A 20,645-nucleotide genomic window follows, 5' to 3' on the forward strand; every position below is an offset into this window, starting at 1 on the left:
AGGATATTACACACATCACATTCACACCAACGGTCTATGTAAAAATCCTTCCTCTTTGTATGTTTTTAAGCATTTTGCAGTGTAAAATGGTTCCTCACTGTGCTTTTTTTTTTTACAAGCTGAAGAACTTGAGTTCAAGCTTTTTGCTTTTTACACTGTAACAAACCTAGTTGTAATAACTCCGACTTTTTACTTCAGTATATTTTAAAACAGTGTTAAGTGCCAGGCAGTGGTTGCCAATGCCTATAATCCCGGCGCATGGGAGGCAGAAGCAGGCGGAGCTCCTTGTAGGCCAACCCGGTCTACAAAGCAAGTTCCTGGACAACCACGGCTGTTACCAGAGAAACCATGTCTTCAAAACCCCCAAAACAAAAACAAAACAAACAAAAAAAGTGTCTAAAAAATAGTTACAGCACCACTAAGTAAACCCAATAAACTCATTGGTTTACCAAGAAACAAAGTGTTTGCTGTAAGCTAAAATATTGCCAGTGCAACTTCAACCAGAACAAAAGAAACCTCCCCCAATTGTTATACAAATGAGTATTTTTTTTTTTTTAAAGCAACAGGGTTTTGTACTCTAGAGGACTCTTAAAGATGAGAAAAATTGAGAACCGAAGCTGAAAAGCAACTTGCCTGGGGGATTGCTTTATTATTCCTGTATCTCTTTAGAAGTTCGGTTTCAATTTTAAAAACTGGAGAAGTATGCAGGCATACATGGAGAGAGAACACTGTATAGATAATAAACCTAAATAAAAAGGACTACCATGTCTAAAAACTGGAAAAGTAGAGGACTTGTGTGTTCTAAATTATGTGATAAGAACTTGTTATTTGAATTCTGGCAGCAGAAGGCCTCTTGGGGGATGGTGGAGAGTTCTGTGTTTTTTAGCTGAGGGTCAGAAGAGGGTAGGTTTTGGGTAACCTGTATATGTGTGGCCATTGCCTGAAAGTTGAAGACTTTTTTGTTGTTGTTGTTTCGTTTGTTTTGTTTTTCGAGACAGGGTTTCTCTGTAGCTTTGGAGCCTGTCCCGGAACTCGCCCAGTAGATCAGGCTGGCCTTGAATTCACAGAGATCCTGCAGTCTCTAGAGTGCTGGGATTAACGGCGTGCACCACCACCGCCCGGCTGATTTTGTTGTTTAAGGTCTGTGTTTTTGAAGCTGAGACTCGTGGGTGGTCTGCCTAGAAAAGGGGGTTCACCAGAAGATGCTCCTCTGATGACAGTCCCCTTTCTCTTCCTATTCCTGTCCACTGTAGTCTGAGGGGGATCATCCCTCCCAGCTCCTCCAGCAGGCACAGATTGTGGCCAGCCACACACCCTGGACATCCCAGGGTCCTAGGAAAGTTGTTTGAAACCTCTGGGGCCCTTGTTGTGCCAGCAGCCATCGGTAGGGAGCCTCGAGTGCCGCGCGGAAGGACACAGGGCCCTTCAATGACCCACAGACTAGCGGAGGCTTGGGGTCCCGGGAGGGTCCCGGATTGCCGGCTCTAGATTCGCGTGAGATAGTCTCATTGTTCCTTCATAGCGGGAATGTGTGGGTGGCGTACCCGCTACCTAGGCAACGGCGCTAAGAAGCCTCCAGGCATCCGCACAGCCCCTACATTCTCTTCTGGCGAACGGGTCACCAGCCTTCCACCTTTCTCCTTTCCCCAGCCACTTTCCTTTTCCCTCGCTCTTTCCCTCCTCCTTTCCCCCTCCCCCCACTAGTTTTCTCACCCCTCCCTCCGTTTCCCAGCACTAGTCAATTCAGTTTCTCTTCCTCACAAAATGGCCACCGCGTTGGACACCCACGGTCACGTGATCCCCCCTCCCCCAATTCCCGGTCCTAATTTTCACTGCCATCCGGAAAAGGTGCACCGGAAAGAGCAAAGGCGCAGCAGGCCAGACAAAGCCCACTACACCATTTTCAAGGCCAGGGACTGAGAGGAAAGGAAGGATGCTAGAAAGAAAGATGAAAACTAGGTGCACAGGGGGAAGACGCAGTAAATAGGCCTACTTTCAATATTAGGGCCTCATTGCTAGAGGACGGCTGGCAATGATTTCTCGCGAGATCTCGAGAAAACACTAAGTTTAGGGTACCAGCGGAGAACAGGGGGACGCAATCCCAGAGAAGCAGAACAGCCTTTAACGCGGGGTTCACTAAGCACGGACAAGGGAGAGCTAACTGAACTGACTTGGAAATCTCACGGGAAGAACACGAGGGACGCGCGGTAGCTCTGTAGCTGGGCAGACATCCTAACTGCAGGGCCCACCTCCTGGGAGGAGGGCGTATGTCTTACGTGCTGACGTAGTGGCCTTCCGAGTTGGTATATAAGCTCGGTGGCCGCGCGGTGCGCTTCAAAGCCGCAGTTCTCCCGTGAGAGGGTCTGTGCGGTGCAGCCGGCGTTTGCTCAGCATTTGCTCAGCAGCGGAATACTCCGAATTTTCGGTACTCTTCAGGGATGAGTCATGTGGCAGTGGAAAATGCGCTCGGGCTGGACCAGCAGGTGAGCCGCCGCGGTCCCTGCAGCAGGCGCTCCCCGGACCTAGCCTGCCTTGTGGCGCAGCTCTAAGTTCTGCTTTTTTCTTCCCGTTGCCCCCGGTGGCTCGGGGCTCCGGGTGGCACTCTCTAGGGGCTCCGGAGGGACTGGATGGTCGCGGGGAGTGCTAGTGCCGGCTGCCCCTCCAGCCCGGCTCGGCTCGGTTCGGGGTATTGTCCCCGGCCCGAGCACAATGGCGGCTTTTGTGTGCGTATGTATGTGTGTGTGTGTATATGTGTGCGCGCGCGCTAGAGCGAGCAAACAAGAGAGAGTGTGTGTGTGTGTGTGTGTGTGTGTGTGAGAGAGAGCGAGAGAGAGAAAGCGAGAGCGAGAGCGAGCGCGCGCAGGCAAGCTGAGGGGGAGGGGGCGCGCTCTTGTGGGCGCGCGCGCACCCTAGTTGATTAGTGACCCGCGGGGGGTGGGGGGGGAGGGGACTGCGCGTGGTGGCGCGCTGGCGGAGGTGGGTAGTTTTGTTTGGCCTCGGATTTCTAGGGCTTTCGACCTCCCACGGCTCCCGTGACCGCGCTTTTTAACCCCGGGAGTCGGCGGCAGCGCGCGGGTTAGCCGAGGGGCCGCGCGGCGCTGGAATGTGGGAGGGGGCGCCGCGCGGGGGGAGGGGGCTGGCCTGTGCGCGGGCTAATGGCGGCGGCCTCCTTTGTGTGGCGCAGGCTGGCTGTGCGGTGCGCCCCCCCTCCTGGCCTGCCCGCCAGCGTGCTCGGGAGCATTTCAGCTGGGGTTCTTGGCCACCGCGGGCCCGGTGCGTTTCGGCATGGGAGGCCGCGGTTCCCGAGTGGAAAGTTTTGTGACGCAGAAATTTCAGGGCGGATTGGGCGGGGGGGAGGAGGTGGAGGGAGGCCGGGGCCGCTGCGTGCGCACTGGCGCCGGGCTCGGCGGTGACGCGAGCCACCCGGCGCGGCCCTTGCTCAGCCTTCGGCCAGGATCCGGCCGCGGAGCTCCGAACCCGGCTCCCCGGGCTTTTCCTAGGCGCAGGGGAGGACCCAATTGGCATCATCCAGAGGCAAAATGCCCAGAATATGGCAACAGTTTTATTGTTGACTTGTTGCCGCCGTTGAAGTATAATTGGTATAGATAGGCCTAGTGTCTGATTCCTTAATGTAGATTCCCTTTCTAGGTTTCAGAGGCAGAAGAGGTGAGGATGTGCGACTAGTGCTCGCCTCTTAGTCTGGGCTAGTGACCCGCTACAGTAACTCTTCGCTGTTTTGACATTGTAACTTTACTGTTGCATAGATTAAAAAGAAAACAAGAGCACCGCCTGGTGTCAAGGGTAGAGGTTCTCCCTAGTTTTAACATTTTCCGTCTAAATGATTATATTTCCAAGAGCCTTTCGTAAATTTGTAACGATTTAACTTAAAAATTTAGGGATTCCGGGTCGTTCAAGTTTGTGAAGACTACCAAGAGTGCATGTGGCAACTTTGTTGCGTATTAGATTAATGTTGCCAAATGATACGTTAAATCTTAAATGTTACAAGTACTGTAACATTTGACAACATTTTTGCTAATAGAAATGAGGTTACAGTTGCTTTCAGTTTTCAGTGACTGCAGTAATAGTTAGCCAGTGTCACTGAACTTTAAGCACAAATTTATGAACTAAATGTACTAAAAATGTAGTAGTTCAATCTTTCCTGGCTTTTTTTTTTGAGGGGGGCGTTTTCTTTTCATTTGCGGTTTAATGGTTAGGTAAATCGACAATAGGGTTCAGAAGGTAAAGACGCCTGCCTCAGTTTGATGTCCGGGACCCAGCATAGGCAGGATAGCCTGGTCTATCTAGGAGTTCGAAGTTAGCCAAGGCGACAGAGTGAGATGTCCACCCCACTCCAGAACTCTAGCAGGCATACACATATCAAAGTATGCAATTAAAAATTTAAAAACATGAAGATAGCATGTAGCATTTTTGTAGAATCTTGAAGCTTTTGAGTTTCCAGTATAAACAGACGGGTAGACTTTGGAAGGTTGAAGCTAGTTAAATTTTCTTTAGTAGGAACATCAACTAGTTCTGTGAGCTTATATAGTTAAATGGGAGAATAGGAATTATTTCAGTTTTGCTCCGACATAGAGTTTAGTGGTGAGCGCATTGCCAAAAATTTGCTTTTATCTAGTGCTATCCCAATTTAATATATTTGCGAATAAAGGAACTAAAGAATAGTTTGGAAATTTGTCTTTATGTGCTTTTAGGTTTAAAGTAATAGCAAATAGAAAGTTGGTAGCATTTAGAAACATAAAAAATGTGTTCTGAGCACCTATTTAATTTAAAACCGTTTTGTTTGGCTACCTGACCTCAAACTTTTTTAAAAAAAATTTGTTTTTATTTTTTGTGTGTCTGCCTGTATGCATGTTGTACCAGGATGTCCTTGGAGGCCAGAAGAAAGCAGTGGATCTCCTTGAACTGCAGTTGTTGAGTACTTAATGACCCTGTTTTAGCCACTTGAATACTGGGGTTACAAGTGCGAGTGCAGCCATGCCCTGGCCAAATTTTTGAGATTCAGCCTAACTAAGTTTTATTAAAGGAGGAGCTTTTACTATGGGAAAATGTGCTTTTGGGGTCACATGTTAAATTTTCTTAATAGCTGTGGGCTCCATGGGGCAACCTTGAGTGGGACTAGAAAACGGTGTGGAAGGCACAGTTAGCTCCTTTAGTGTATTTCATTCAGCGTGAAGACTAAAAACAATCTGGTTTTCTTCTAGTTTGCTGGCCTAGACCTGAACTCCTCAGATAATCAGACTGGAGGAAGTACAGCAAGCAGTAAGTAAAACATTTTATGGGCATATTGAATATCAGCACTAGATAGCTTAATAATTCCTTGAATGTTAAAATTTAATAAACACTGTTAATGTGCTTTCACTGGCTGGAAGTTACAAAGTAGGTAGGCTATAAGGTACGTATTGCTCAGTGATCAAGTCCTTCCTTGAATAGCATATGCAAGGTCCTGTCTTCCATCTGTGTCATTGCCAAAAAGAATCTTTTTAGTTGCTATGGGGAACATTTTATGCATATATGTACAGGGGTAGGGGTGCCCTGTTGGTGTTTAGGTGTATATAATATGTACTGTTTTTCTTGAGTCTGGTACTTTTAGTTAGCTTAATATTGAAGTAGATTTTTGTGGTTTATTTCTCAGACAATATTTCAGTTTAGGTTTCTTCTCACCTAGTAAAATACTGTTTTTGGTTTTTCGAGACAGGATTTCTCTGTATGATACCCCTGGCTGTCCTCAAACTTGCTTAGTAGACCAGGGTAGCCTCAAACTCACTGAGATCTGCCTGCCTCTGCCTCTCAAGTGATGGTATTAAAGGCAAGTGCTACCACCGGCGGCATGTAAATGTATTATTAAGCAATAGCGCAAGTTTACCTAGCTATATGTTTTAAATTTCATGGGTTTTTCTTTCCTTTTTGGGGGGGGCAGGTTTAGAATCTTTGATTTCCATCCTAACAGATCTTTCAACTGTTTAATCCAGAAGTACAAAGAAAAATAGACTAAAAACTACTAGTTGCCAGTTAACTATTGGGGGTCCCTCTCATTTGTTTTGATGCAGGGTCTCTACAAAGCCATGACTATTCTGGTATTCACCATGTAGACCACACTGGCCTTATTCAGAGATCCACTTGCATTTGTTGGGATTAAATGTGCACCACCACATCCAGTCTAACTGCTAGGTTTAAAGTGACTTTTTTCCTTCTGGACACAAAGTTTATGTAGTTAGGGTGGCCTTAAATTAGAGATGATCTTCCTGCCCTCCCTTAGCTAGGATTACAGGCATACTCCTGATTTAAAATCAGATCTTGCTTACAAACTCTTTAAATTTGTTTTAAGGAATTTTTTTTTATATATTTATATTATTTTTTTATTTTTAAATATTTATTTATTATGTATACAATATTCTGTCTGTGTGTGTGCCTGAAGGACAGAAGAGGGCGCCAGACCTCTTTACAGATGGTTGTGAGCCACCATGTGGTTGCTGGAAATTGAACTCAGGACCTTTGGAAGAGCAGGCAATGCTCTTAACCTCTGAGCCATCTCTCCAGCCCCTTAAGGAATGTTTTATTGTTTTATTTTTAATAGGGGTTTGATGAAAAGCTTTACTGTGAAGGTATTTGACATTTTTATTTTATGTTCTTACAGAAGGACGCTATATTCCTCCTCATTTAAGGAACAGAGAAGCTACGAAAGGTGAGCCCTTAACACCACTTTGGTAAATCTAATTCTTGATTCGTTTAGAAATTGGTCAAAACCTAGGGAAAACAAAACAACTTGTGAGGCCTATACATTTCTACCAGGATATTGATTTAAAATACTGGGACTTACTAACTTTGAAAAACCTTAACTGATGTTTCACCATGGAAAATTTGTCTTCGGTGTCGTAGTTTTGTATAATTTGTTAGTCTCTTAATCTGTTATAATTAGTTACATATTGATTTTAATTTGAAAAAATAGATGAATGCCATACAAACTACATGGAAATAGTAAGCTGTTATTGTCTTAGCATGACAAAATGAAGATGGACTTACGACAAGTTAAACCACCAGGCACATTTTAATGATTTGGGAATGGTTGTCTGTGAAATGAACAAGAACTCTTTATTGTAGAAAGAAAAGCAGGATCTTGAATTTTACAACTGGAAGAGATCTGCAGTAGCAATTAAATTCTTGATTGTTAGTGAAAGCACATGACTCAGTAGAGATGAAGGCAGGAGGAAAGTAACTCGTAAATGCTGACTAATAAGTGTCATTGAAACTAGTCAACCCTACTTGTCTTAAATCTGCCTGTCTTTGGGGATCCCCACTTAAATATTTACATTTGACTTTATATTAGGAGCATATGGGGGAGGGTGATTTTGAGTTGATATTCTTAAACTTGTAAATAAAGCACAAAAATAATACCATCGTAGTGTGATTCATGTGTACAAAGCATTGTTCTTCCACTTTTGCTATTGGAACTGAAAAATAAAGCAAATAATCTTGACAATGCTAATTGAAAACTATGGTGGCTGTTTCTTTGTAAATTCATTCACACCTGTAAAGTGAATGGAAGTTAATACATTATATGATAGAAGACACCACCGTAGTCATCTTGGTACAAGCAAAACTGTTGACCTCTTGGAGATGGTATTCATCCAAAATATTCCTAGCCTGACAGATTGCATGATCTGCGATACAGTACTTTATAGTGGAGAGAATCGGAGACTTTAAATACAACTGGTCTTAGTTACTTTCTGGTGCTGCCACTAAAATGTTTACATTGGTGTTTGATACCAGAAAAATATGAGTCTTTGGGCTTCAAATTCAGAAAACTTGAGTCTTTGTTAATTGGATTCTTTTGAGTTTGTGGTGGGTTTGTTTTTTATTTTTAGGATTCTATGACAAAGACAGTTCAGGGTGGAGTTCTAGTAAAGATAAGGATGCTTACAGCAGTTTTGGATCCCGGGGTGATTCAAGAGGGAAGTCCAGTTTCTTCAGTGATCGTGGAAGTGGATCAAGGGGAAGGTAAGTGAAATCCCTTTACATGTATATACTTTGTCATTTAGGAATTTTACCATTTATATGATATCTTTACCCTGACATTCAGAGTAAAAGTGGATGTTGGGCATTTTGTCACTACATTTTCTTAGCTGCAAGATTAAACATATTACATAGATACAAAAAGTACAAGTCCAAAAGAGAAGTCAGGTTTTTTTTTCATTTCTCTAGTTTTATTTTACCTATTTAAAAAGTAATTTCCTAGTGAATAGGTTTTTTTTTTTTTTTTAAAAAAAAAACCTTTATAAAAGTATGGTGAACTGACCCCTTGTGTCTAATAATAGCTGTGGTTAGTCTCCTGTATCCAGATTTTTGGCAGACAGACCTAAAACTAAACACTTTTTCAGGCAAGGATTTTTTACTTAACCCGTCCCACATGAATTATCTCAAGTGGTGTCATAGCATAACCTGAGCAATGCTTTTCCTTTATTTATAAAACTTTACTACAAATACATTTGTACACTTTTATGGCAAGGGCTATATGCCAATTTTTTTTTTTTCTCAAGACAGTTTTACTGTAGCTTTGGAGCCTGTCCTGGAACTAGCTCTTGTAGACCAGACTAGCCTCAAACTCGGAGACCTGCCTGTCTCTTCTTCTCGAGTGCTGGGATTGAAGGCATGTACCACCACCGCCCAGCTCCCTGCTGCAAATTAAAAATTTTTAATTAATTTTTTTCCCCCCGAGATAGAGTTTTTCTGTATAGCCCCTGCTGTCCTGGAACTCACTCTGTGGACGAGGAGGCTGGTCTCAAACTTACAGAGATCTGCCTGCCTCCTGGGATTAAAGGCATGTAATGTCATTAGAGTCTTAAGTCATTCGTTCCTTTTTGTTTTTACATCCTGAACAGTTTCCTCTCCATCCAGTCCTTACCCTCCACCTCCCCTCTTTCCCCCCACATCCACTCTTCCCTTTCTCTTCAGAAAGGGGCAATAAAACCTTAATTCTTAATGATAGAATGTATGAGGCAAGATTGGGCCTCATGGCTCTAAGAATAAAGGAAGATACTGATTTTTAAAAATGATAGAATCTGGTTTATCAATAAGAATAAAACAGTTGAACTGTTGACATCTTGTAGTTGATCAGTTTCTCTATATGAGAAAGTTTTCTGTAGTAATATGATCTGATGATGGTTACGATTCTAATTTATTACTTTTGGTGCTCAGGTTTGATGATCGCGGACGGGGAGACTATGATAGCATTGGCAGTCGTGGAGACAGAAGTGGTTTTGGCAAATTTGAAAGAGGTGGAAACAGTCGCTGGTGTGACAAATCAGATGAAGATGACTGGTCAAAACCACTCCCGCCCAGTGAACGCTTGGAACAGTAAGATTTTGAAGTGTGCAATTTTGATGAGGTCTCTCACTAGTATTACATGTAAACGTACCAATCTTTATTTTAGGGAACTCTTTTCTGGAGGCAATACTGGGATTAACTTTGAGAAATACGATGACATTCCAGTCGAAGCAACAGGCAACAACTGTCCTCCACATATTGAAAGTGTAAGTATTTACTCTATTAAACTACAGAGAAACATACATAACTAGTTATATATTAGAGTTTGTGTAAAGAGAAACATTAGTTGAATGTAGTTGCCATTGTCCTTAATTCACTACTTGAAATAGGAAATGTGTCAAATATAAAAGCCCAACTTAAGTAATTGTAAGTTAAACTTGCTGTTTGTTTTCATTTTTATTAGTATAAAACAGGGTGCCTTCGGATAACATTTGTACTTATTTCATGCCATTGAATTTCTTCACAGTTCAGTGATGTTGAGATGGGAGAAATTATTATGGGAAACATTGAGCTTACTCGTTATACTCGTCCAACTCCAGTGCAGAAGCATGCTATTCCTATTATCAAGGAGAAGAGAGACTTGATGGCTTGTGCCCAAACGGGTAAGTTCACTGGATAGGAGTAAATGACACATTTTTTTTCTAGTAAAGAAATAGACAATAGGTTATTTGTGGGTTTGTGTGCCATACTCTATTGTTTGTAGTGTCAAGTCATGGGTGATAATATAAATTGTTATTATCTGTATTCTTTCTGTAAATCCTTTTTTAAAAAAGTTTAGTTCCTAAATTTGCTGAGTCTTGTTTTTTAGTCAGCTAAAGAGGTTATATGAAATTTTTGGGAAGCTTGGTCATAAAGTAAAACTGCTAATTAGCTCCCAGTGTTGATTCAGAAGTAGTAAGCAGGGGTTTAGTTTTATTGTGGTCAACTGAACATGCTTTCTCTTCCAAGGCTCTGGAAAAACTGCAGCATTTCTTTTGCCCATCTTGAGTCAGATTTATGCTGATGGTCCAGGAGAGGCTCTGAGGGCCATGAAGGTAAATTCCCTAGTGCCGGGAATGGGGCCTAGGAAGTGCTATGGCTTTGAGCTGTGTATGTACAATTAATTGCAATGTTTCTTTATAAACATGGAGTTACTGTGAAACTTGTAGGATGCTAGCTATTGAGCGCCTTCCAAATGGTGCTTAAGTCTAGCCTAATGTAGTTTTATGGTATAGTATATAAATTACAAAAGAAAATGAACTTTTAAAGGGGTAATTTAAATTTTTATAGATCAATTTACGTGATAAGTTGATAAGCAGATTAACAAACTTGTATTTCTTAGGAAAATGGACGATATGGGCGTCGCAAACAGTACCCAATCTCCTTGGTACTGGCACCAACGAGAGAATTGGCAGTGCAGATCTATGAGGAAGCCAGAAAAGTAAATATGCATTTAGTGATTCATAGCTTTCCCATTGGTTCTAATAAAATATTTTATGTCCATGTAAAAATCTTGACATTGAATTTGATGGGGTTTCTTTGTTTATAGTTCTCATACCGCTCTAGAGTTCGTCCTTGTGTGGTTTATGGTGGTGCTGAAATTGGTCAACAGATTCGAGACTTAGAACGTGGATGCCACTTGTTAGTAGCTACTCCAGGACGTCTAGTGGACATGATGGAGAGGGGGAAGATTGGATTAGACTTCTGCAAGTATGTATTTGTTAGCATTGTCTAAATATATATAAAGATTGAGAAGTGGTTTACAGAAACTTCATTCATCATAATTCCAGTGTTGAAAAGTCAGCTAATGTTTTAGTAGGCTAATAACTAGTTCCAAAGCCAAAGTGGGGGCCAGCAAGGTGGCTCAGCAGGTGCTTGTTGCCAAACCTGGTGAACAACTTGGTAGAGGAATAATTTATTCCTGCAGTGCCATATACATGTGTAAAAAAAGTAAAAAGATTAGCTCTAGCTCTGATCTTCAATGATTTAAGCTATTAGCAAGAATCATTTGTTTGCTACATAACTGTATTCATAACATTGATTATATCATTTAAGTTAACTAGCAGATAAAGCCATACGTTCCTTTGATTTCTTTTCCAAAATCTTAATTTTTTTTCATGACAGATACTTGGTGTTAGATGAAGCAGACCGGATGTTAGATATGGGGTTTGAACCTCAGATACGTAGAATAGTTGAACAAGATACTATGCCTCCAAAAGGTGTCCGCCACACTATGATGTTTAGTGCTACTTTTCCTAAGGAGATACAGGTACTATTATACAATTATTTTCCTTATTTCAATTGATTTTTCAGTATTTTGTTACTTGTCACCACACTTGAGCAAAAATAGAGGTTTATTGTGGGCGGGGGCAATATAGAGTTGGGGAGGGGCTTGCAAAATGGCCCAGTGAGTAAAGTTGTTTGCTACCTGAATTCAATACCTATAAGCCGCACGATGAAAAAGAATCAATTCCTTTGAGCTGTCTTCTTTTGACAGGAACACTTATAAATACATGTAATAAAACTGCAAAATTAAAGAATGGCTTTTTTTCTTTAGATGCTGGCCCGTGATTTCTTGGATGAATACATTTTTCTGGCTGTAGGAAGAGTTGGATCTACTTCAGAGAACATCACACAAAAAGTGGTTTGGGTGGAGGAAATGGACAAACGGTCATTTCTGCTTGACCTCCTAAATGCAACAGGTAAACTTAGGAGCAGTTCTACCTCTAGACTTCTTATGTAACAAGAATCCCTTTGTATATCATCATTATTTTTCCTCCCCCATTCAAAACATTGTCATTTGTCCATTTTGATTGTCTTAGTATAAGTTACTAATGGTGATAAACACTTTATTTTCAAATTTAGGCAAAGATTCCCTGACCCTAGTATTTGTGGAGACCAAAAAGGGTGCAGATTCTTTGGAGGATTTCTTATATCATGAAGGATATGCCTGTACCAGTATCCATGGAGACCGTTCTCAGAGAGATAGAGAAGAGGCTCTTCACCAGTTCCGCTCAGGAAAAAGCCCAATTCTAGTGGCTACAGCAGTATGTATAATGCTCTGTATATTTTTATTCTCAAGTTTATTGTGTCCAAATACTTGTTTTTAGTGAGCCATTTATAACAAAAGATATATTTCAGGTAGCAGCAAGAGGACTGGATATTTCAAATGTGAAACATGTTATTAATTTTGACCTGCCTAGTGATATTGAAGAATATGTACATCGCATAGGCCGTACAGGGCGTGTAGGAAACCTTGGTAAGTGTGGCTACCAGTTATCTTGATTGTTATTATTCATTGTGATAATGCACAGGAAAGAACTGTTATAGCATAATTGTTTGTTTGAAACAGGGACTCTGTAGACTTGGCTGGTCTTGAACTCAACAGAAATCTCCCTACCTCTGCCTTTAGTGCTGGATTAAAGGTGGTTCATAACCACACATGCCCACCTTAGAACTTTATAGTGTCTTAAAATATTCTTAATTTCAAACAATGCACTCAGTATTTATTAAATAGCTCAATATTTTTTTTTAAATTTTTGATAAGAAAAGTAAAAATGATAAGCTACCTTTCTGGAATATATTTATTTTTTTCTTTTGAAACTGTTTTAGGTCTTGCCACTTCATTCTTTAATGAAAGGAACATAAACATTACTAAGGATTTATTGGATCTTCTTGTTGAGGCAAAACAAGAAGTGCCATCTTGGTTAGAAAACATGGCTTTCGAACACCACTACAAGGGTAGCAGTCGTGGACGCTCTAAGAGGTAAGGTTTTTTTGTTTTTCTTTTTTGTGTGTGTTGTATATATGATGCATGAGGTATACTTATATTTCCCAGTATTGTTTTAAAATACATGTCATCCCATCAATGCTTACACTTTTGAAAACACTTGGGAAAAGTATGACTAGATAGGGAATTTGGATGAGAAAGTTAGAAATTGATTATTTGGAAGTTTGATAGGAGTTGGGTTTAATGCTTTACTACCTGTCTACCAACATCAATCTTTACCCTGCCCTCTGCAGCAGTCGATTTAGTGGAGGCTTTGGTGCCAGAGACTATCGACAGAGTAGTGGTGCCAGCAGTTCCAGCTTCAGCAGCAGCCGTGCAAGCAGCAGTCGCAGTGGTGGAGGTGGACATGGCAGTAGCAGAGGATTTGGTGGAGGTAATATTTGTTTTAAATCCATATAATTTCTTAAAAGTATATCTTAAACAATTAAGCTGATTTGGAGAAATTCATCGCTTAGATTGTTTTCATAACTTCTGAAGGAAACAATTATTGCTAACAATAGATGACTTAATTAATTTCTTTTTTTCTGTTTAAATCTCTCACTAGGTGGCTATGGAGGCTTTTACAACAGTGATGGATATGGAGGAAATTATAACTCCCAGGGGGTTGACTGGTGGGGTAACTGAGCCTGCCTTGCAGTAGGTCACCCTGCCAAACAAGCTAATATGGAAACCACATGTAACTTAGCCAGACTATACCTTGTGTAGCTTCAAGAACTCGCAGTACATTACCAGCTGTGATTCTCCACTGAAATTTTTTTTTTAAGGGAGCTCAAGGTCACAAGTAAAGATGAAAGGAACAATCAGCAGCCCTGTTCGAAGGTGGTTTGAAGACTTCATTGCTGTAGTTTGGATTAACTCCCCTCCCGCCTACCCCTATCCCAAACTGCATTTATAATTTTGTGACTGAGGATCATTTGTTTGTTAATGTACTGTGCCTTTAACTTTAGACAACTTTTTATTTTGATGTCCTGTTGGCTCAGTAATGCTCAAGATACCAATTGTTTTTGACAAAATAAATTTACTGAACTTGGGCTAAAATCAAACCTTGGCACACAGGTGTGATACAACTTAACAGGAATCATCGATTCATCCATAAATAATATAAGGAAAAAACTTAAGTGGTAGCCTGCATTAGGCTTTTTGATACTTGCAGATTGGGGGAAAACAAACAACAAACGTCTTGAAGCATATTAATGGAATTAGTTTCTAATATGGCAAACTGTATTAAGTTAAAGTTCTGATTTGCTCACTCTATCCTGGATAGGTATTTAGAACCTGATAATAGTCTTTAAACAAGCCATTCCAGTCATGATGAGGTGATGTATGAATACATGCATACATTCAAAGCACTGTTCTCAAAGTTAATGCAAGTAAATACAGCAATTCCTCTTTCAATGTTTAGGCAGATCGTTAACTATGAGCTAGCCAAATGTGGGCATGTTATTACAGGGAAAGTTTAAAGGTCTGATAACTTGAAATAGGTTTTTAGGAGAATTCATCTACTTAGACTTTTTAAATGCCTGCCATAAAAGAAATTGAAATGGTAGAATGGCTGACCACAGCAATGACCAGCCCTCATTTAGGGCTCCGGATGATTTTTGGTCTAATAACGCATGCTAGTGTTGATGTTTTTTGGTCAAGATGGGATGAACAGGAAGAATTATGCAGCAGGCTTTATTTTAAATGCCGATTCACATTACTCTGTTCAAGCTGCGTTGAGATGTTAAACTGGCTTACTATAGACTTTGTAAAAAATGGCTCCAGAAGAGTAACAAACTGAAATCTGAGATCACACAGGTTGGAAATATGTACATAACTGCACAAGGTGTCAATTCTGCTCTACAGTGCAGTTTAGTCAGTTTTAGTTGCATAGGTTTCCATTGTATTTATAGTCTGTTTATGCTAAATCTGGCCAAAGATGAGCATTGTCCACCACTAAAATGCCTATGCCACTTGGAATTCTGGGTTAATTTTGTGACCAGAATGCAGTGATCAAAACGCTCAATCTTTTTATAGTGGCATAGGAAGACGGCAAAAATTTCCTAAAGTGCAATAGATTTTCAAGTGTATTGTGCCTTGTTCTAAAACTTTTATTAAGTAGGTGCACTTGACAGTATTGAGGTCATTTGTTATGGTGCTATTTCAATTAGTCTAGGTTTAGGCCCTTGTACATTTTGCCCATAACTTTTTACAAAGTACTTCTTTTATTGCACATTCAGAGAATTTTATATATATGTCTTGTGTGCGTGTCCTTAAACTTCCAATCTTATTTTGTCTCTTGGAGATTGTTGAACGCAGCTTGTCTAGGAAAGGGATGGGACTAGATTCTAAAATTTATTTGGGACCATGGGAATGATAGTTGGGAAGAAAACTTTGCACACGACAGATTTCTAGATACTTTTTGCTGCTAGTTTTATGTAATATTTATTGAACATTTTGACAAATATTTATTTTTGTAAGCCTAAAAGTGATTCTTTGAAAGTTTAAAGAAACTTGACCAAAAGACAGTACAAAAACACTGGCACTTGAATGTTGAATGTCACCGTATGCGTGAAATTATATATTTCGGGGTAGTGTGAGCTTTTAATGTTAAGTCATAATAACTCTTAAGTCAAATTAAGCAGACCCGGCATTGGCGGTGTAGCCATAACTTTCTGATGTTAGTAAAAACAAAATTGGCGACTTGAAATTAAATCATGCCAAGGTTTTGATACACTTGTCTTAAGATATTAATGAAACACTTCAAAACACTGATACAAAGTGTCCAGATTCTCAGATGTTTGTTGTGTGAGTTTTGTTTAGTTGTATTTTTTTTTTTCAGTGAATGTCTGGCACATTGCAATCCTCAAACATGTGGTTATCTTTGTTGTATTGGCATATTCAGTGACTTGTACATTCAGCAATAGCATTTGAGCAAGTTATATCAGCAAGCAATATTTTCAGTTATGTTTCAAAAATGAGTTTAAACTTGCTGAATGTAAAGATTGACCCTCAAGTCACTGTAGCTTTAGTAGTTGCTTATTGTATTAGTTTAGATGCTAGCACTGCATGTGCTGTGCATATTCTGGTTTTATTAAAATAAAAAGTTGAACTGCACAGTCTCCTTTGTTGTTGTCAATTGTGGTTTACTTTTAGAGGTAAAAATAAAGTTGTGCTCTTGCCTGAATTGTAATGTGTCATTTGATTGTCCATTCTTTAAAATTTCTCTTGCAGACAGAACTGCCCTATGTATTTGATAAAGCAGTGTTGGAATACTGTGCACATGGGATTGTGTGTATGAGAGAGATAAAAGTTGAAAGGGATGCATGTGTTAGTGTAGTTTGTGTTATCCAGCATCTTTTTGTTTTTGCTTTTTTTTTTAGGCAGGATTTTTCAGTATAGCCCTGGATTCTGCCTCCCTCTAATGCTGCGATTAAAGGCTTGTATCACCACCAATGATGCTGTTAAGCATCTTGTTTTTTTGAGACAGAATTTCTTTGTGTACCTTTGGCTGTCCTAGAACCAACTCTTTATACCAGGCTGGCCTCAAACTCACAGATGCCCTCCAAGCCACAATGTGAATCTTAAAAAAATATTTGATAGGGAAGGTAGCTGAGCAGTGCAAGGATGAGTCAGGTTAAAGGTGTATTAGTCTAACAGATGGGTAAATCTCTATGTGGGGGCAAGATCATTACAGTTCAATTGTTACAGGCTATTAATGTTAGTGCGGGTTTTGTGAGTCTCAACATCGAAGTTGAACCATATTTTCTTGGTCAAAATGCTTACAAATGCCTGTACTGTAGAGGTACAGGTTAATTTTTGGCCCCAAATATAGTTTCCAGTACACAGAATTTTGCCACTAATTTTTTTTTAAACTGGGTGTTGTGCATCCCCTCGTTCCCAGCACTAGGCAGGCAGGTCTACAAAAACTGCTGGGATCTGGATAGTTCTCAAATAACTCAAGCCAGTTTTGATCTGTGTAAATAGGAATATGAGTTTACAGTATTTTGGATTGGAAGGTGGTGCAATGTGAGAAAACTTGTTGAAAAATGGGCTGTTTTATGTGAGTTTCGAGATTATCTTTATGTTCTTTTTTCCCCCTCCCTTTGAGACAGGGTTTTTCTGTGTGTCCCTGCCTTAAGTGCTGGAATTAAAGACTACCACTCACCACCAGGCATTTCCAGTCTCTAATTTTTTTATTGCTTTATAAATACCATTCAACATTTCCACTTCCCTCCAACTCCCCCCTCCCCCTCTCCCTCCGGTCCTTAGAGAGGGCAGGACACCCTGCTCTGTGGGAAGTCCAAGGCCCTCCCGCTTCCACCCAGGCTTTGGAAGGTGTGCATCCAAACAGTACATGCAGTAGAGACATCCCAGTGCCATTACCATTGGCTTCTTAGCCCCCATTGTCAGCCACATTCAGAGTCCGGTTTGATCACATGCTTGTTGGGTGGATATGGGAGCAGGGAAGAAGACAGCTTAATTAAGGGAGCCATTTTAGGGTTGGCAGAGACTTGGCTGTAGAGGGGATCCCAGGTGTCCAAGGGTATGTCTCCAGCTAGGTCCTTGGGCAGTAGAGAGGGTACCTGAACTGACCTTATCCTATAGCCACACTGATGAATGAATATCTTTTTTTTTTTTTTTTTTTTTTTTTTTTTTGAGACAGGGTTTCTCTGTAGCTTCGGTGCCTGTCCTGGAACTAGCTCTTGTAGACCAGGCTGGTCTCGAACTCACAGAGATCCCCCTGCCTCTGCCTCCCGAGTGCTGGGATTAAAGGTGTGCGCCACCACTGCCTGGCTATGAATGAATATCTTGCATATCACCATAGAACCTTTATCTGGCGATGATGGAGCTAGAGACAGAGACCCACATTGGAGCACTGGACTGAGCTCCCAAGGTCCAGTTGAAGAGCAGAAGGAGGGAGAACATGAGCAAGCAAGTCAGGACCATGAGGGTTTGGTCCACCCACTGAGACAGTGTGCCTGATCTAATGGGAGCTCACCTAACACCTCTCTATTTTGCGTGCGCTGGTGTTTTGCTTCTGTGAGGGGGGGTCGGTCAGTCAGATCTTTGAGTTCCAGATGTTTGTGAGCTGCCATGTTGGTGCTGGGAAATTGAACCCTGGTCTAGTGCTCTTACCCACTGAGATGTTCAACCCTAGGGTATCAGCTTTTTTGAGTGCTTTTAGTTAACAGGTGTGCAAACACCATGTTTGTTTCTTAAGTTTTTATTAAAATCTTTACTGGTTTGCTTTTCAACAGTGGGTTCTGACATGGTTTTAAAATCAGTATCCTGGGTATGCATACTCTAGTGTTTTTTGTATACTGCTCAATTCAATGTTATTACTACTGCACTGATGGACACCAGTTTTGATCAACATGGCTATTCTAATCCAAATTTCTTCCGAGCTGGGCAGCTGATGGCAAGGATAACCAATTTCATTTTGTCTTGTCTTTAGTATCTGTATCCCATGTACTTTACACTTTTCATAACAAGTTAGGAGTCTAGAGGTGGTTGGCAACAGACATTTGCACCTTTTCAGCCACCATCTTCTTACTTTAGGTATAGGACAGCCCCCAATCAAGAGTACTCTCCTGGATTGCCTAGCACAGAGAAAGGCTCTAGTGTTTCTAATAGCTGTGTTTTCATGTGTTGTAAATAACTGCTTAAACAGTACACATTTTGCCTATTTCCTTTTTCCTTTACACAAATGACTTTGAATGGCCCCATGATGTTCACAGTGGCCATCTCTCCTATGAAGTGCCAGTTACGTCAACAGCTGTAAGGGGCTGGCTTTGTTTCATCTCGGTTGATTATGCACACTTTCCTATCTTGCCCTCATTTCAGCTTGTGGTCAGTTTGTTGCATATTGTGGAAAGGGCATTTTGTGACCTCGAAAGATGTTGATTATAGAAGAAAACAAAATTTGTGAGCTCGAAATGCCTCCAGCGTTTTAGTGGAGTTATCTGCCATGTAGCAGTAATTCCAAATCTGAATTTCTGCCCAGGAGAAGATGCATATAAAGTTTGTGTGACAGTTACCATCATTATTGATAGTGTCAGAGCTGAACCAACTAGTAGGTGAGGAGTAGTATCCTCTGGGGGAACCAAGCCACATCCCCAACCCTTTTTCAAAGGATCTTATGTGGGCATGTGACATGACTACTGTGTCTCATCTACCCTGGCTAGAGTTATGTGGATGAACTTCCACTCTCATCCCCAGTATCTCAGGGTCTTTAAATGTTGGAGGTTCATTTAGGGCAGTGGTTCTCAACCTTCCTAATACAGTTCCTCATGTTGTGGTGATTCCAAACCATAAATTATTTCATTACTACTTCATAACTGTCATTTTGCTGCTGTTATGAATCATAACATAAATATCTGATGTGCAGGATATCTGATGTGCAACCCCATGTGAAAGAGTTGTTCGACCCCTCCTAAGTGGTCAGGACCCACTCGTAGAGAATACAGTCAACTGATTCTATCAGACTTGCTGTCTGACCCATTGGAGAAGGGCATGAATTTAGATTAGTTAGTCCATCAATAAATTACGAGAGTTTAATTTTCCCTTCTTGGCTTCATTTTTGTGCATATTAACCTGCCCTTGTGTGTAGAGCCTTATGTAGTTTTCCACGTTTATTTGTGTGACTCCACAGAACTGCTAAACGTCACAATCTTTCGCCTATATTTCGTATTTATAGCCACATCTGTCTACTTCCTCTAGCTTCTGGCATCCTATCATTTGTTTAAACGTCTTTAAAATGTCATTTCCCAATTGTTACATAATGAAGAACGTGACCTTTTGAGCTCGGCTGATTTTCACACAGCATACTATCCTTGATCAGATTGTTACAGATTGTTCTTTTTCCTTTCACTGCTAGTCAAAGAAAGACATTTGGTTGTCTTTTTTGTTTGTTTGTTTTGTTTTTTGAGACAGGGTTTCTCTGTGTAGCTCTGGCTGCCCTGGAACTTGCTCTGCAGGCCAGGCTGGCCTTGAACTCACCGAGTTCCTCCTGCCTCTGTCCTCCCAAGTGCTGGGGTTAAAGCCACCATTGCCTGGCTTTCTTTCCAAATTTTAACTGGCAAATAAAAGCTGCTGTCTTTATTGGGCTGCATATGAACTTAGGAACCGCTTTTGTGCAGATTCAGGAGTGTGTGCCTTAAAGTGCCTAGGTTGGATATCTGGCTCTTTGTTCCCAGCGTACATGTGAGGGAAATCTAGTCTTTTCTGAAGTCTCATTTGTCCATATTTTATCACACGGGCAATGCTTTCAGTGTCACAGCTAAGAGCTCTAGCCCTATGTCATAAAGATTGTTTATTTTAGCTTCTAATTGTGTAGTTTTATCTTGAAATCTATGATCCATTTGAGGTTCCCTGTTTCTTGCCCCTTCCCATTCACTCTGTATATGTGTGATTTTATATATGTGTGGTGTGTGTGATTGTGCATATACATGCATGAACCAGCATGTGAAGACCAGAGTTCACCATCAGGTATCTTTTTCAATTGCTCTCCACCTTTAAAAATTTAATATTAATTTTTTAAATCAGGTGCTGGAGA

General features: G+C 40.9%; 1 protein-coding gene across 1 annotated transcript; it reads left to right on the plus strand.

Moving 5' to 3' along the window:
- The first annotated feature begins 2,314 nt into the window (after window positions 1–2,314).
- Window positions 2,315–16,209, plus strand: Ddx3x (DEAD-box helicase 3 X-linked). Its single transcript, XM_057759211.1, has 17 exons — window positions 2,315–2,483; window positions 5,220–5,277; window positions 6,653–6,700; window positions 7,881–8,013; window positions 9,211–9,369; window positions 9,446–9,545; window positions 9,806–9,941; window positions 10,288–10,373; window positions 10,661–10,759; window positions 10,868–11,028; window positions 11,443–11,587; window positions 11,876–12,020; window positions 12,184–12,365; window positions 12,460–12,577; window positions 12,931–13,084; window positions 13,342–13,481; window positions 13,653–16,209. The coding sequence occupies exons 1-17, from the start codon at window positions 2,439–2,441 to the stop codon at window positions 13,730–13,732; spliced, it is 1,989 nt and encodes a 662-aa protein (XP_057615194.1). The 5' UTR covers window positions 2,315–2,438; the 3' UTR covers window positions 13,733–16,209.
- Window positions 16,210–20,645: the final 4,436 nt, after the last annotated feature.

Source organism: Chionomys nivalis, chromosome X (assembly GCF_950005125.1).
Source record: "Chionomys nivalis chromosome X, mChiNiv1.1, whole genome shotgun sequence".
NCBI classification, from domain to species: domain Eukaryota; kingdom Metazoa; phylum Chordata; class Mammalia; order Rodentia; family Cricetidae; genus Chionomys; species Chionomys nivalis.

Excerpts from the sequence above, each read along its gene's own strand:
- Ddx3x (XM_057759211.1), top strand. The coding sequence starts at position 2,439 with ATGAGTCATGTGGCAGTGGAAAATGCGCTCGGGCTGGACCAGCAG. Across the intron at positions 2,484-5,219 it reads CGCTCGGGCTGGACCAGCAG|TTTGCTGGCCTAGACCTGAA; the intron begins GTGAGCCGCCGC and ends GTTTTCTTCTAG. Across the intron at positions 13,482-13,652 it reads TAGCAGAGGATTTGGTGGAG|GTGGCTATGGAGGCTTTTAC; the intron begins GTAATATTTGTT and ends ATCTCTCACTAG.